This window comes from Hemiscyllium ocellatum, chromosome 15 (assembly GCF_020745735.1).
Source record: "Hemiscyllium ocellatum isolate sHemOce1 chromosome 15, sHemOce1.pat.X.cur, whole genome shotgun sequence".
NCBI lineage: Eukaryota > Metazoa > Chordata > Chondrichthyes > Orectolobiformes > Hemiscylliidae > Hemiscyllium > Hemiscyllium ocellatum.
In genome coordinates this window covers 30,107,590-30,123,822 of record NC_083415.1, presented here as the reverse complement: position 1 = coordinate 30,123,822, position 16,233 = coordinate 30,107,590, and the positions used below count along the sequence as shown (strand labels likewise).

Sequence of the window (16,233 nt, the reverse complement as noted above, 5' to 3'; positions counted from 1 at the left end):
TCATACTTAGTTTTGAAGGATTGCCAAAGACTGAGCAATTGTTTGTTCAACCATTTTAATTTAGCTAGTTTCTTCAAATCAACCTACTTTTGGGATTGTTTTTCACCATAATCCATGCCCATGTCCTTAAAAATTTTCTTGAATCATAAATTAAACAAAGTTCACTTTTGAATGATTCAACTGATGAATACATGACTGAGGCTTGCTGTAGGATTCCTAATGGAGGCAGAATTAAATGAGAAAAAGCTGTCTGGCCCATTGAGCAGGATTCTCCCAAGAGACCATACACAATGTGTGTTGTAGCTTGCAATGGGCATCAGGCTGATCCACAAATCAGCAAAGAAATTACTCTTCATTCATTTATTCTTCTGATGGACATGAACAGCTTTAGGTAAGTATGTGAAATTTGCACAAATCCTGGCAAGTAATTGAGTACAACCCTCTAATGCCATAAAGTTGTACATCAATCTCCTCCTTCATTAGATTTTTTTCTATGTATGCACAAATGCTAATACAATAAAAACATCTCACCCCGTCACCTCCATTGACCCCAGGTAGAACAAAAGAACAACAGCTTTTCAGAGGAGAGGGAGAAAGGTGAAGAAAAGAAATCTGACTAGTTCTTGTCTGGTTGCTTTGTTTTAATGTATATTTTTCAATCCACCTGTTTGGAGATAATGGTACACACTTTTGGAGCACGTGGGACTTGAACCTGGGTCTTCTGGTTCACAGAGGGGGACACAACCACTACACAACACCACTTTGGTACACTTGGGCCTATTGTCTGATGTAACAATGGATGAGATTAGCAGTGATCATAAGGTTAGCTGGAGATACTCACTGAGTGAGCATATATCATAGGAATAATGATTTTCTTGAGCAAAGTAATATAGTGAGTGGCTTATGTCTATGGAGCTGGTTCTAATATACATCAGCATCCTCAAGGCCAAAGTAATAAACTTAACATAATGGTTAAGATAAAAGGGAAATAATTCAATAAGTTAATTCAGGGAAACAAAGCATTTTCTACTTTTGGCATAGTGTCAGAATTAACATACATAACTTCCTCATATACTCATATTCCACTTTTTCATCGCTACTTTCTTTTTCTTGTGTTCTTTTTTAAACTTTCAACACCTTATTATTTACCTCCTTCGTTTCCTTTTCAATTATCTAATTCGTTAGGTGACTGAAGCTCCAATTTGTTTCTTCCCTACTTTTCCTATTCAAGGTAGAAATGGGTATTGCTAAAATATTTCATCAGGCAAAAGGCTATCAGAGAGGTAGTTCCAATGAAAAGAAGCTCTATAAAGTTACTACTGGTTCAGAGGAAAATTATATCTGAAAGGTTAACCTGTTATTCTGCTTCCAATGTAAAACAAACCTATTATGCAACTCCTATTTTGTTTCTTATAGTCAGTGCGTTTGCTGCTTCGTGTAGAGCTAATACAGCCATCACACTTTAACTGATACATGTATGCTATACTAAAACAATTGCTAAAATTGGCATAGAAAATGCACAACTTAGATTAGAAGGGAAACAGACACCTTGTGTACATTTAGTATTTTTAAACCAAATGATGCCCAGAAAATATGTCAAAGTCTCAACCATATGTCACAGTTTCAACAGAAAATAGGAGTTAAATTTTCTACATGTGATCTGTATAGACCACACAGTCAACAGCCTTCTCCAATGGAAAACTGCTCAGAAATGGATAGCAGGCTAATGAAAGAGGATTCTGAAAACATTATCAAGAATGATAGACTTAATTGAGGTTTTTAAAAGAGAAGAGATACCAAAAGATGGAGGATAAGGAAGGTGATCCAGGCAACGCATTAAGGTGGCTGGAGACTTTTCCAGCAGAAGTAGAGTGGAAGAAACATTGAGGTATAAGGATGGGGGTGTAGGGTCTGAGTGGTCTGTGAAGACCATCACACTAACAGATAAAAAGACATGGCTGGATTTAAATTTTGAAAGACTTGACAGGTAACAGAGATAAGATGCAAAATCATGAGAATGAGGATTTTAAATTCAATATGTTGGGAAGAAACCAAATGAAAAGATGACAAGGTTAGGAAAAGCATGACTAGGACTTGGTGACAGAGATTTGTATGGGTGCAAATTTGTGAAGAATGGAATTCAAAATGCCTAAAAAAGTCTGTAATTTATTATGAAAGGAGTGGATGAGGGTTTTTACAGCAGTGACAGGACAGATGCCACTGCAAAAGTAGGCAGCAGCTCAAAGTAATCTGATTACAGAGAGGGTGTGGAGCTTGAAATTCATTGCGGGATTGCATAGGACACAGATTGCACATTGTTTGGTTCAACTTGAACAAGTGACAGGAGAAGGGCATGTTAAAGATCGAGAGATTTTCACAGGAGCTGAATTCACTTCATTTTTCCTAATGGACAATTAGTGGAAACTTGGGTTCAGGAGAGACAGAGGGAGAGAGAGTTGGTCGTTGCTACTTGTTACAAATACAAGAATCTGTCAGATTATTATATTTTTCAACGTTTCCTTTATGTTGAGATATCACAGTCTCTTGAGGAGGAATATGGTGATAATTCCAAACTCTGCCAAGCAACAGTCCCATGTGATTAGTTGTCATGGAAAAAGAGGTCCAGGTTAACATTTACAGAAAATCCCGGTTTTACATCTTGACATAAAAGAGGGTCCGGCTGTTCTTTCTGGATGCAAACTCATTTAGACTCAGAGACTTGAAGAGGGATGGTGCTGGAGGATGCAGCAGCATAGTTAAAACTGTGAGAGACTTGTAAAATTTTAGATTATTTATTGTGTGGAAACAAGTCCACACCGACCCGCCGAAGCGTATACCACCCAGACCCATACTCCTACATTTATCCCTTCACCTAACACTACGGGCAATTTAGCATGGCCAATTCACCTAACCTGCACATTTTTGGAGTGTGGGAGGAAACCGGAGCATCCGGAGGAAATCCACGCAGACACGGGGAGAATGTGTAAACTCCACACAGAGTAGCAGAACATTGGATGACCATATGCAGAGACAGAAAAAGCTATTTTGTTGGGATTTGCTGGTTGTATTGAAATGGAATCAAGTACAAGTAGTGTTGCAGAGTGAACGGTCAAGCCAAACACTGTAGATGTCAGGGTTGAATAGAATCGACTGATTGTGGTCACAAAGAATGACACTGGTAACCTTGACCAGAGCAATCTTAATTTTGTGGGGCAGGATAAACACTGAATTAGGACATTCAAATGGATTTCATAATCTATATCAAAAAGACATACTTATTTTGACAGATTTTCCCATTTGCTTTTTCATCACATTCTAGGTGTGCAACTGAACGACATTGCAAACCTTGAATCGCAGAAACTACCAAGCACACTAAGAAGTGCTACTAAAATAGTTCTTTAAAAAAAAAGGCAAAAGAGACACATGCCACAAATAGCAAGTGGTTGAGGTAATTTCTTTTATCTCTAGAATCTTGTGCCATTGACCAGTTCGGTGTTGGCTCATATCAGCAATTCTCCACAAAGGAACCCTTTGCATCAAAATCAAGCCATGACAGGAGGTGGTGACTAGAGATTATGTGCTTCTGAACAGGTTGGGAAACAATCAGATGCGAAGGCAAGGAAGTCATCTTCATTGAGACTCTCCGGAACACGTTTCAAATGGAAACATTTCAGCAGATATTGAAAAATGGACATTGTTGGATTAGCCTCTTGGTCCTGTAAATTGTTAATTCTTTATAAATAAGATACTTATCCTCAAAGCAAACAAGCTTCGCTATATTTTTTTCACAAAGTTGTAATTTTCCTCTCAGAATAATTTTAAATAAAGAAAGCAAACGTACTATTCTCTTCACCATTTATTTTACACAGAAGCCTCAGTATCAGTCTCTGTCAACTTTGATCATTCTTCTCTCCTTTCCATAATTGAAGACACAATGTAATTTTATTATATGACTGTAGCCATATTAAATTAATAAACATAATTTAAAGTCTGGTTGAAGATTTGTAGCTCGGGTGTCCGTTGTTGTGGTTCTGTTCGCCGAGCTGGAAGTTTTTGCTGCAAACGTTTCGTTCCCTGGCTAGGGAACATCATCAGTGCTATTGGAGCCTCCTGTGAAGCGCTGCTTTGATGTTTCTTCTGGTAGCTTCACAGGAGGCTCCAATAGCACTGATGATGTTCCCTAGCCAGGATTCGAAACGTTTGCAGCAAAAACTTCCAGCTCGGCGAACAGAACCACAATAATAAACATAATTGCAGCATAATGCTGGAAAATGCTGGAAAAAGGATGCTTGCCTGGTGGCATCTGTGGAGAGAGTAGAGTTAACATTTCAGGCTCCAATTCATGATTTCTGATGAAAGATCACTGACTTGAAATGTTACCCATGTCTCTCTCTCCAGATGATTTCAGCAGTGCTGAGTATTTCTCGTATTTACCGTTTTTAGTTCAGATTTCCAGTATCTGCAGAATACTGTTTCTGTATAAATAAAATGCATTTGAATAGTTATGAACCATGAAGCAAGCACAAGGAGCTAATATAGATTTGCCTTGATTCAAAAACAGTTAATATTTCCTGATTATAAGTTGTGGCAAACAAACATTAATGTAACAGAATATAATAAATAGATTCAACTTCAGGTAGCTAGCAGAGACATCTAAAGCACTTGCCAAAAAATATCAAACCTACAATACAGATGATACTTTACATGCGTATGCAATTAAGACGTCTCAAACAAAATACAATATTTATGTAAAGCAGTCCTCTTCTCTAAGACACTTCATTTATCCAAGATTTATTGACTTTTGTTGTTTGAGTTTAGAATTTTTTTTCTCCACATTTAGTGTACGTCATGTGCATACATACAAATACTTCAATCTCATTCTTCCAATGCTTACCCGAACCAGCTGGAGGGGGAAAGGCCCTCTGGAATTTTCTGGCACATTAATTGGAGGAATGACCCAATCTCTCTTCTGTCGTTTCAGCCCATTGGAGCTTTGCTGTTGGCGCCATGGAAACAGTGTATCATCAAGATGCTGTTCAGACTCAGGAGGCATATTCTTCCTTCCATTCTGCACATGAAATAAAAGACAAACTCTTCAGAAATCCCTTCAGGAAATCGCTTGCTGAAACAGCCTCTGAAATAGTCAGTCTAACCCAAGGAAATCCATGCACATGAACATAAATCAAAGTGTTCCAGTTCAACAACTTGAGACAATTCATTTGCAATTGTTTAACTAAAACACAAAGATTATCATATATAAATCACGTTGGATTTTGGAATAACTGTATTCACCCAATAACTACTATTGAAAATATGATATCCACACCAATAAAAAATGCAGCTTTTCTTTAAAATCTTGTGAAACCTTTACATGATCTGATCCAATTTGGTACTCAAAATAGAGTAACAAGAACACAGTTTATTTCCATGCAGTAGCAAATTCAAAATTGATTTATTTTTCATCTATTCATATCAAGACTCAAAATATTGCAACAGCTGTGCATTTCAGTGCTTAATAAAGCATTATTTGGACCAAGCTAATCTTCACTGCCTGAGTTTAGTGAACTGCCTCTCCAAGATATAACCTTCATTCCCATGTAATTTGCTTATTGTGATTATATCTGTCATCCTTTTATATGGGATACACTTACTTTGAGGTAATTAATCTTCTCCAAGTTTCTAACATGAGACAAATAACTGTAGTTCAGGGAAATCTATATTTCAAACAGTTAGAAAAGTTTGGATTATACTCAAGGCCTCTGATTCTTCAAAAGTTTTCTTCAATATGTCTGAAGGTAGGATTTTAGTCCATCAAAGCAAAGTCATGACCTCCACATATTGTCAAAAAGATACGTTAATTTCTAATGACCTGACTGAAAGAATCTCACAAATTTTCAAGTCTGTAGCCATGTACGTTAACAAACTAACTAAATGCAATATTGTCTAAATACTATTTTTTATGTAATTCATACCATGGACTGCATTTGTCTTTTACCATAATCAAAAGATCTCCTGCTGTGGTTATATGTTATACTGTCCTTTAAGTAGACACCTCATTTGCCCTCACTAGGTCCAAAGCAATTCTCCTTTCCTGATGGCCTGCTTCTTTTCTTCCTGCCCAGCATGGGAACTTTTAATACTAGACCGGACTTTCATAGCGAGTGTCACACTCAAATTTCCTTCCCTCTAGCCCAAGCTAGGTGAATTTACAAATCTCCTTCAAATCCTTTCAAACTCAAAATCTTCAATTTGAACACAAGCTCTCAGCTGCATTCTGTACATTGAATAATAACATCAGTAATTTCTCTGCTTCGGGTGAAGGACTAGTTATCTCTATCTCCTGTTCTCTGCTTCTCAAATGGCTGAAAACTGACTTGCATTTCAAAGGATCATTGGTACCTTAGAAATTCGTACCATAGTGACCTGATATGGACCATGTATCCAGGTAGAAATGTTAATAACTTCCTGGATTATCAGATACAATTTATGTTAGAACCATGTAGACAGATTAAACTTCTATTAATTTCTAAAACTTAACATTTCTAACATGTTGCTATGGGATTAGAAAGCAGAATCATCTGGCCAGGACCTGAGCAAGACAACATTTTGGGCAAAGGAATTGCATGAGAGACCAAAGTTCAGAATCCTGGTGGAAGGATGAATTTTTGGAAATTAAGTTCTTGGAATTTTAAAAGTGGCTCAAGATTTCCAACAGTAAGCACTGGGGAGCCCTATCTCCCTCCACCACATGGACTGTGGAATTCAAGAAAGCAACTCAATCCCACTTCTCAAAGACAACTAGGGCTGGGCAATAACTACTGGCATAGCCAGTGAGGCCCACATTCCATTAGTGAAGAAAAGAAAAATGCATATGCATCTCATCCATTCTCATTAAAAGGCAAGATTGCCAGAATTAAGCTTCCCCTTTCAATACATGCCTCAGATTCACGAGTGCGAAGCAGAGAGCAGGTATGATAGTCATCTTGTCTGACATTTGAATGAGTCACCATTGCTTTGTACTCTTTGGGAAGCATTCATCCATGCTAGGCAATAATTGAGATTCAGTAGTCTATGTTGCACAGGGGAAAGAGATTCATCGAGGGTGGAGGAGCTAATGTGGATGGTGCAACTGTGTGAGAAAGATTTCACAGACAAGGTTGGTCATATCAACAATGGGGTTCTGGAAATAAAATTCAGGGTATTCGGAAGCTGCTTGGATAATGACAGAAATAAGGACAGTGGGATATATTGGGTAGGAATTCCAGGATCATAGATGGGAAGTAGATGCACTCATGGGGAACAAGAGTGGTCTTTAGCTAAAGGAGCAGGTGGGTGGCTTTGATTACGGGAGGGCTATGGGTCAGGTTGGGTATATGGATAGATCTGGACTGTTTTGGTTCCTAGTATGTGGATGACTATGTACAGGATTCTAGCATAACAGCAAGGTTCTCAATGTTTGAGTTTGAGATTGAGATTTGTTGTCACATGTACTAAGATACAGTGAAAAGTGTTGTTTTGCATGCTCTACAGTCAGATTGTGCTGTACAAAGTGCACCAGGGTACCAGAATAGAGTGTAGAATACAATGTTACAGATGCAGAGAGCGAGAGATCGACATTAACATTTGAGAGGTCTGTTTGAAAGTATAATAACAGTGTGGAAAATGCTGTTCTTGAATCTGTTGGAGCATGCTTTAAAATTTGTATATCGTCTGCTGTTTGTAAGTAGGTGAAAAAGAGCATAACATTGGTGGGAAGGGCTTTTGATTATATTGCTTTCCCAAGGCAGCAGGGCGTACAGATGGAGTCAATGGATGGAAGGCTGGTTTGCATGATGGATGGGCTACTTTCACAACTCTCTGTACTTTCTTGCAGTCTTGAGAAGAGCAGTTGCTATATTATGTTGTGATGCATCCAGATAGGATGCTTTCTATGGTGCATCTATGAAAATTGGTAAGAGTGTTTGTGGACGTGCTGTATTTTCTTAGCCTCCTCAAGAAGTAAAAGCATTGTTGTGCTAATTGATCATCATGTCAACATGGATCGACCAGGACAAATTGTTGGTGAGCACCATTCCTAGGAATTTGGCGCTCACTCATTTCCACCTCAGCACTGTTGATACAGACAGGACTGTGACCTCCACTCCTTTTCTTGAAGTCAATGATCAGCTCCTTCATTTTGCTGACATTGGTGGAGAGACTGATGCCTTTATAGTGTGCAGCTAAGCACTCAACCATTTTCCTGTATTGTGTCTCATTGTTGTTAGGATTGACCTACAATGTTGGTGTCATCAGCAAACTCATTAAGAGAGGTTGGGATGGAATTTGGCCACACTGTCATGAATGTGTAAGGAGTATAGTAGGGGGTTGAGTATGCAACCTTGTGGGGCACCTGTATTGTGGATTATGGTGGAGGTGATGTTGTCACCTATTCTTACTGACTGCAGCCTATGGGTCAAGAAGTCAAGGATCCAGTTACCATGGGGGGAGTTGAGACCTAGTTTTTCGAGTTTAGAGATGAATTTCTTGGAATTATTGTGTTGAAGGCTGAACTGTAGTCAATAAGTGGGAGCTTGATGTTCCAGATGTTCCAGATGTTTAGATGTTCCAGTGAGGAGTGTAGGACAAGATAGACAGCAGCTGCCATTGACCTGTTGCATGAGTAGACAAATTGCAACAAGTCAACACAATTTGATAGGCTAGAGCTGATGTGACCAATGACTGACCTCTCAAAGCTCTTCATAATTAAGGAGGTCAGAGCCACTGAGCGGTAGTCATCGAGGCATGATACATAACATTTATTTGGTGGCCTTCTTGAAGCAGGTATGGACTGCATATCGTACATGTCTGTCTACTGGTCCACACAGGATCTGAGTACACAGCCAGGGGACTCCATCTGGTCCAGTTACTTTCCATGGATTCACTCTCAAGAAGGCTGATCTAACTTCTGTGGCAGTGACCACGGGTACAGTTGTCTTTGAGATTGTTAGGATAGGTGACATAATTTCACTGACCTCTTCTTCAAAGCCAGTGTAGAATGCATTGAGTTCATTTGGTAGTGATGTACCATTACCCATGATTCTGGTCAACTTCGCTTTGTAGCATGTTATGTTGGGTAAGCGTTGCCTCAACTGACAGGTATCAGTGTGGTTAGTCTGGATCTGAAACTTAGTTTCGTACTGTTTCTTGCTTTCTCTGATGGCCTTATGAAGATCATACCTGGATTGCCTGTATAGGTCAGGGTTGCCCAACTTGACTGCCTTAGACCTGGATTTCAGTAAGGAGTGGGTTTCCCAGTACGTGCATGGTTTCTGTTCAGGGAACATTCAGATTAACAATGTTGACACAGGTGTCATGATCATAAATTGGGGATAGTCAAGCACAATTTGGGGTGGGTTCGGGTGCATTGGCAAGAGTTGATGAATGTCAGGGAGGGGACAGAAGGTGGTGGATCTTCTGAAACTTATGTCACCATTTTACCCTTTTCCAGTGTAGAATGCAACTCCTCACTCACAGTAAACATTCAAATTGAAGAGAGGGTCTTTGTAGATGGGAGGGGTCATTGTGATGTTCCTGTGGCAAAGTAAAAGCAATGGTTGTAATAATAACTCAACTGCTTGTGGACTATCCTTAAGTGCGTTCTGTTCTCTATGAAGAAGGTCACTGGGCCTCACCTTTACTCCATGACTCAGGAGTCTCATAACATGAGGCTTCAAATAAAGTCAGGAGCTGCAGTGGAGCTTGAGATGAAGTCATTTACAGTTGTCTGAACCAGGATGAGAGAAATCCAACAAATAAATTCTGAACAGATCAATCCCTTCCCTTTGTTCACATATATCACATCATGGAGTTTAATTTAGATAAATGAGAGGTGCTGCATTTTGGAAAATCAAATCAGAGCCGGACTTATAAACTTAATGGTAAGGTCCGTGGGAGTGTTGCTGTACAAAGAGACCTTGGAATGCAAGTTCATAGATCCTTGAAAGTAGAGTCTCAGGTATATAGGATATTGAAGGTGGTGGTTGGTATGCTTTTCTTTATTGGGTAGAGCATTGAGTACAGGAGTTGGGAGGTCATATTGTGGGTGTACAGGACATTGGTTAGGCCACTTTTGGAATATTGCATGCAATTCTGGTCTCCTTCCTATTGGAAGCATGTTATGAAACTTGAAAGGATTCAGAAATGATGTAACCTAGTTGGAGATTTGAGCTATTGGGAGATGTTGAAGAGGCTGGAACAGCTTTTTCTGGAGTGTTGGAGGCTGAGGAGTCGCCTTATAAAGTTTATGAAATCATGAGGGGCATGGTTGGGATAAATATACAAGAACTTTTCCCTGGAATGTGGGAGTCCAGAGATAGCTGCCATAGGTTTAGGATGAGAGGGGAAAAATTTAAAAGGGATTTAAGGGGTAACTTTTTCACACAGTGGGTGGTACGTGGATGGAATGAGCTGCCAGAGGAAGTGGAGGAGGCTGGTACAATTACAGCATTTAAAAGGCATGTGAACAGGAAGGGTTTAGAGGGATATGGGCCGGGTGCTAGTTAATGGGACTAGATTAGGTTAGGATATCTGGTCAGCATGGACGGGCTGGACTGAAGAATCTGTTTCCATGCTGTACATCTCCCTGACTCTATTACTCTATGAACCCGAAGCTTGGGACAGCCGAACCCCAGACATCGATTTGCATTAGGCTTTGGTGAACTGTGAGGCCTCTTTCTTTCCTTGAGTGATTAACAGTCAATCCATAATCAGTCTATTTTTCAGTGTCCATTAATCTAATCATCTAGCACCTTCTTTTCATTAAGACATCTTGGTCTTCTCTGTAACTTTCAGCAATACAGCCAGTAAAGTCACCAAAGACCGAATGGTCTCCTTCTGTACTATAACAATTATGTGATTCTGTAAATAAAACTACCCAGCTTTGTTATCAGACGGCATACTAGAATAGGTTACACGATGCTCTTCATTTCTCCATTTGTAACCATAGATTCAAGAGACTGTGCCTAAACAGAACAATTTTGTTAGTTTTGTATTTATTACAACTAATGTTATATTATTATGAAAATTAGTGCTTTTCATGAGTTATTTTTGTTTTCATCGATGGAATTGTTTAAATCTTCAGAAATGGCCATTTTCTATTCTTTTGCAGTTCCTTTGACTCAAAGGGTTTTTACAAAGACATTAAGGACAAAAGTGTAACTAGGGAGAGAACAGGGCTCCTCAAAGATGTGCAAGGCGGCCTTTGTGTGGAGCCGCAGGAGATGAGGGAGATACTAAATGAGTATTTTGCATCAGTGCTTCCTGTGGAAAAAGACATGAAAGATATAGAATGTAGGGAAATAGATGGTGACATCTTGAAAAATGTCCATATTACAGAGGAGGAAGTGCTGGATGTCTTGAAACGCATAAAAGTGGATAAATCCCCAGGACCTGATCTGGTGCACCCTAGAACTTTGTGGGGAGCTAGGGAAGTGATTGCTGGGCCTCTTGCTGAGATATTTGGATTATCGACAGTCACAGGTGAGGTGCTGGAAGATTAGATATTGGCTAACATGGTTCCACTTTTTAAGAAAGAGGATAAGGACAAGCCAGGAAACTAAAGACCAGTGAGCCTGATGTCGGTGGTGGGCAAGTTGTTGGAGGGACTCCTGAGGGACAGGATGTCCATGTATTTATAAAGGCAAGGACTGATTAGGGATAGTCAACATGGTTTTGTGTGTGGGAAATCATGTCTCACAAATTTGATTGAGTTTTTTGATGAAGTAACAAAGAAGATTGATGAGAGCTGAGTGGTGGATGTGATCTATATGGATTTCAGTAAGGCATTCAACAAGGTTCCCCATGGGAGACTGGTGAGCAAGGTTAAATCTCATGGAATACAGGGAGAACTAGCCACTTGGATACAGAACTGGCTGAAAGGCAGAAGACAGAGGGTGGTGGTGGAGGGTCGTTTTACAAACTGGAGGCCTGTGCCCAGTGGAATGCCACAAGGATTGGTGCTGGGTCCAATACTTTTCATCATTTATATAAATGATTTGGATGTGAGCATAAGAGGTGTGGTTAGTAAGTTTGCAGATGACACCAAAATTGGTGGTGTACTGAACAGCAAAGAAGGGTACATCAGATTACAACATGACCTTGATCAGGTGGGCCAATGGGCTGAGAAGTGGCAGATGGAGTTTAATTTAGATAAATGTGAGGTGCTGCATTTTGGGAAAGCAAGTCTTAGCAGGACTTATACACTTAATTGGAAGGTTCAGAGTGTTGCTGAACAAAGAGACCTTGGAGTGTAGGTTCATAGATCCTTGAAAGTGGAGTCACAGGTAGACAGAATAGTGAAGAAGGTTTTTGCTATGCTTTCCTTTATTGGTCAGAATATTGAGTACAAGAGTTGGGAGATCATGTTGTGGCTGTACAGGACATTGGTTCGGCCACTTTTGGAATACTGTGTGCAATTCTGGTCTCCTTCCTATCGGAAAAATGTTGTGAAACTTGGAAGGGTTCAGAATAGGTTTACAAGGAATTTGCCAGGATTGGAGGATTTGAGCTATCGGGAGAGGTTGAATAAGCGGGAGTTGTTTTCCCTGGAGCGTCGGAGGCTGAGGAGTGACCTTACAGAGGTTTATAAAATCATGAGGGGCATGGATAGGATAAATAGACAAAGTCTTTTCACTGTGGTTGGGGAGTCCAGAACTAGACAGAATAAGTTTAGGGTGAGAAGGGAAAGATATAAAAGAGACGTATGGGGCAACTTTTTCACGCAGAGGATGGTGCGTGTATGGAATGAGCTGCCAGAGGAAGTGGTGGAGGCTGGTACAATTGCAACATTTAAAAGGCATCTGGATGGGTATATGAATAGGAAAGGTTTGGAGGGATATGGGCCAGGTGCTAGCAGGTAGGACTAGATTAGGTTGAGATATCTGATTGGCATGGACAAGTTGGACCAAAGGGTCTGTTTCCATGCTGTGCATCTTTATGACTCTATAACTATCTGCTGTATGTGTTAAAGCTCCTTGGAATGTAATGTTTGGTTACTGATTCTTGCTATTATCTTTGAGCAAAATACAAAATAATTAGTTCATAATTTATCAGACAGATATTGTTATGCCACAAAAAAGATATCTGGATGACCAAATAAAGCAACGCTCTTCAATATGCACAGTGTTTCTGAAACAAAAATCCTTTCAATCAGTCATCACTTTATGCCCTGCCACAAATAATGCTTCAGGACTCATTTTTATTACCAAGTCAACATTGACTCCATAACAGAAGTGATACCAAAAACAACTAATAGCCACAACTTTAATGTGTTGAGACACAGAACCAAAAAACTCTATTTGAAATCAAGTCTTAATGGGCACTCAGCCCTGGGGTAAGGACCAAAGTAATTTTAAGTGACATAAGGAATATTCTCCCTTTACAAGCCCTCAAATACACTGTCAGCTCAGTTGACCAAGAAATGACCACGAGACCCTATGAAATAGTTCGAGTCGAGCTATTTCAGTTCCTGGGTTATAATTTGCAACTGATGGTGGGAACAAGAAAAATATTCCAGAGCAAACATTGTATCATCTCATTTAATATCACTCAACTGTAATATTATGATGATTTTATTGGAACCTGCTAACTCGCTCTCATTCACTACCACTGTTTAATCGTTAATATCACGATGAACACAAACCAAAAAGATTTAAACATTAAACATTCCTGGCAGCATCTGCGGAGAGAAAAACTACTGGTGCTGCCAGACCTCATGAGTTTCTCCAGCATTCTGTATGTTTATTTCAAATTTCCAGCATCCATAGTAAAATTTGCCTTTAAATATTAAACAAGGTCCATTTAAATCTATTTGACCTAATCTATTTTATGTATCACCTGCAAATCTAAATTTGGACAAAAAATGCTTAAAATTACCAGCAAAACCAAAATAGCATTAAATATTTGAACATGGGCTGATTTTCCCCAGAGTCTATTGAAGTGACTTAGACTTAGACTTAGACTTACAGTGTGGAAACAAGTTAGGGAAGTTGCCCAACAAGTCCACAGCGACCCGCCGAAGCGCCACCCACCCATACCCCTACATTTACCCCTTACCTAACACTACGGGCAATTTAGCATGGCCAATTCACCTGACCCGCACATCTTTGGACTGTGGGAGGAAACCGGAGCACCCGGAGGAAACCCACACAGACACGGGGAGAACGTGCAAACTCCACACAGTCAGTCGCCTGAGTCGGGAATTGAACCCGGGTCTCAGGCACTGTGAGGCAGCAGTGCTAACCACTGTGCCACCGTGCCACCCATGACATGGTGCTGTTTTAAGTTGTGATTACAGAGGGTTAGTCTCTGCAATACTTAATTAATCTTAGACTTAGACTTAGACTTACAGTGTGGAAACAGGCCCTTCAGCCCAACAAGTCCACACCGACCCGCCGAAGCGCAACCCACCCATACCCCTACATTTACCTCTTACCTAACACTACGGGCAATTTAGCTTGGCCAATTCACCTGACCAATTCACCAATCTTCTCATGTGATCATCCCAAACTGGCCTCATCAACTACCTACCCTGCCCCTATGGTGTCCTTCTTATTGGATTCTAGCCCAATTGCCTTACTGGAAGTAAATGGCACTGTTAGGGTGTATATACCAGCATCTCTGGTATCGGCACCAAGTGCTTGCAGTCTGAGTTACCCTGCATGGTTGCAGATATTCATTCTGGGCATGGTGGAGAAGGGGCAACTGGCACACTATTTTGTGGAGGGAACTTGAAGATGCTGGTGGATGGGATGCTCCAGAAGAGGGTTGTCTGCTTCCGACAGGACCGGCAGAGGAACTCACAACATCAGACCCCGTCAGCCTAGTGTGAGGTTGGCACCCAGGCTAGTGCAATGTCCATGGTCTGGAGGAATGCCCAGAAATGCAAGAAAGAATGTCAATCTTTCTATTCTTCCTGGCTATGTGCCACCATCTTCTCTCTGCTACTTGCCACACACTCAATCTCTTGCTACTGTACCTAACTCCCAAAGCTTGTGCTCTACCACTCAACACTATCACTTGCATCATCTTTCTATTGGCTTTCAACCATCCAATTCCCCCACTACCACTTACCCCTGCATGCACTCTGCATTGCCTGCTCATTCACTTGTCATCAATTACCCCCACCACTATATCAGTGCTAACAGCTGTGCTACCAGGCTTTGCTATACTCAATTCCTCCTTTTCTTTCATTATAGGAGAATAGGTGTTGAAAAGGGCCAAATGAGCCCATGAAAAGTGGTGGGATGCCAGATATTTGTCTCGTCAATCCTGAAGAGGAGAAGACTTTGGCCCTAGCTGGTGAAGACCAGTACCATTCCTATGGGAAACCAGAAATCACCATATCCCAACAACAAAGGAAATAGTATTGCTGATTGTTGTGCCACTCTCCCATGATCCCCATTGTGCATATATATTGTTAGCATGTCACAACTTTTACACCTTGGTCACAACGCATTCTCTCTTTGTTTACTGCAGGGATCAACAGGATATCCTTGGTCTCCTCAGTCTTGAGTGTTTTCCTCCACATCTGAGGGACAGCGGACAGATCTTCAGCAGAAACATTAGTAAGGCTGCCTCCTGCACCTCCCGACTGCTCAGGTACTGAGACCAAAATGGATATTTTATCAAAAGGGTTGGGATCCTTCTGCATCAGGCAGGAGTGTGTCTGGTTGCCCTTTTGGTTGGTTGATGCCATGCAGAGCCAGATTTAGCAGGCTCAGGGCCTGCTGGATATGCAGACAGATCTATGCTCCATCACTCTTGCCATTGTTGCTCATGACGACAAATTTAACTTGCTCCAGTTGTTCCTTCCTCACAAGGAGATAAGAAGGCACTAATAAGCAAGATCACTGGCATTCAGAGAACTGCTGGAGACCAGGCAGTTGCTCAACTCCAGGCAAATACTGCTGGCAATCAGGGACTTCAGGTACAAGAGCAGCAGACACTGGACAACCTGACACAAAAGGACTGCATCAATACAGTTGGCACCTGCTGCCTTTGGTATAGAAGCACCTTGGTGCCCCTATGGATAGGTGGGAGGCTGCCATGGAGAGCCAGGTCTCGCAGTTTCAGAGTCAGCTGGATATATACACAAACTAGCACTCCATCCACTAACCACTGGTGCTCAGGGCAATGACGGTAGTCGCCCAGAGGAGCAGAATCCACACAGGGACCACTTAACAGTCTCCTCTCAAG

The 16,233-nt window shown here is 40.8% G+C and overlaps 1 protein-coding gene across 2 annotated transcripts in view; it reads right to left on the bottom strand.

Moving 5' to 3' along the window:
- The window catches only part of LOC132822921 (cadherin-4-like), a 672,789-nt gene that overhangs the window by 246,209 nt on the left and 410,347 nt on the right, over positions 1–16,233 (bottom strand). For both annotated transcript variants that reach the window (XM_060836327.1, XM_060836328.1), the window contains one exon: positions 4,895–5,068. In XM_060836327.1, coding sequence (XP_060692310.1) covers positions 4,895–5,068 — 174 coding nt within the window. The remainder of the gene's footprint in view (positions 1–4,894; positions 5,069–16,233) is intronic.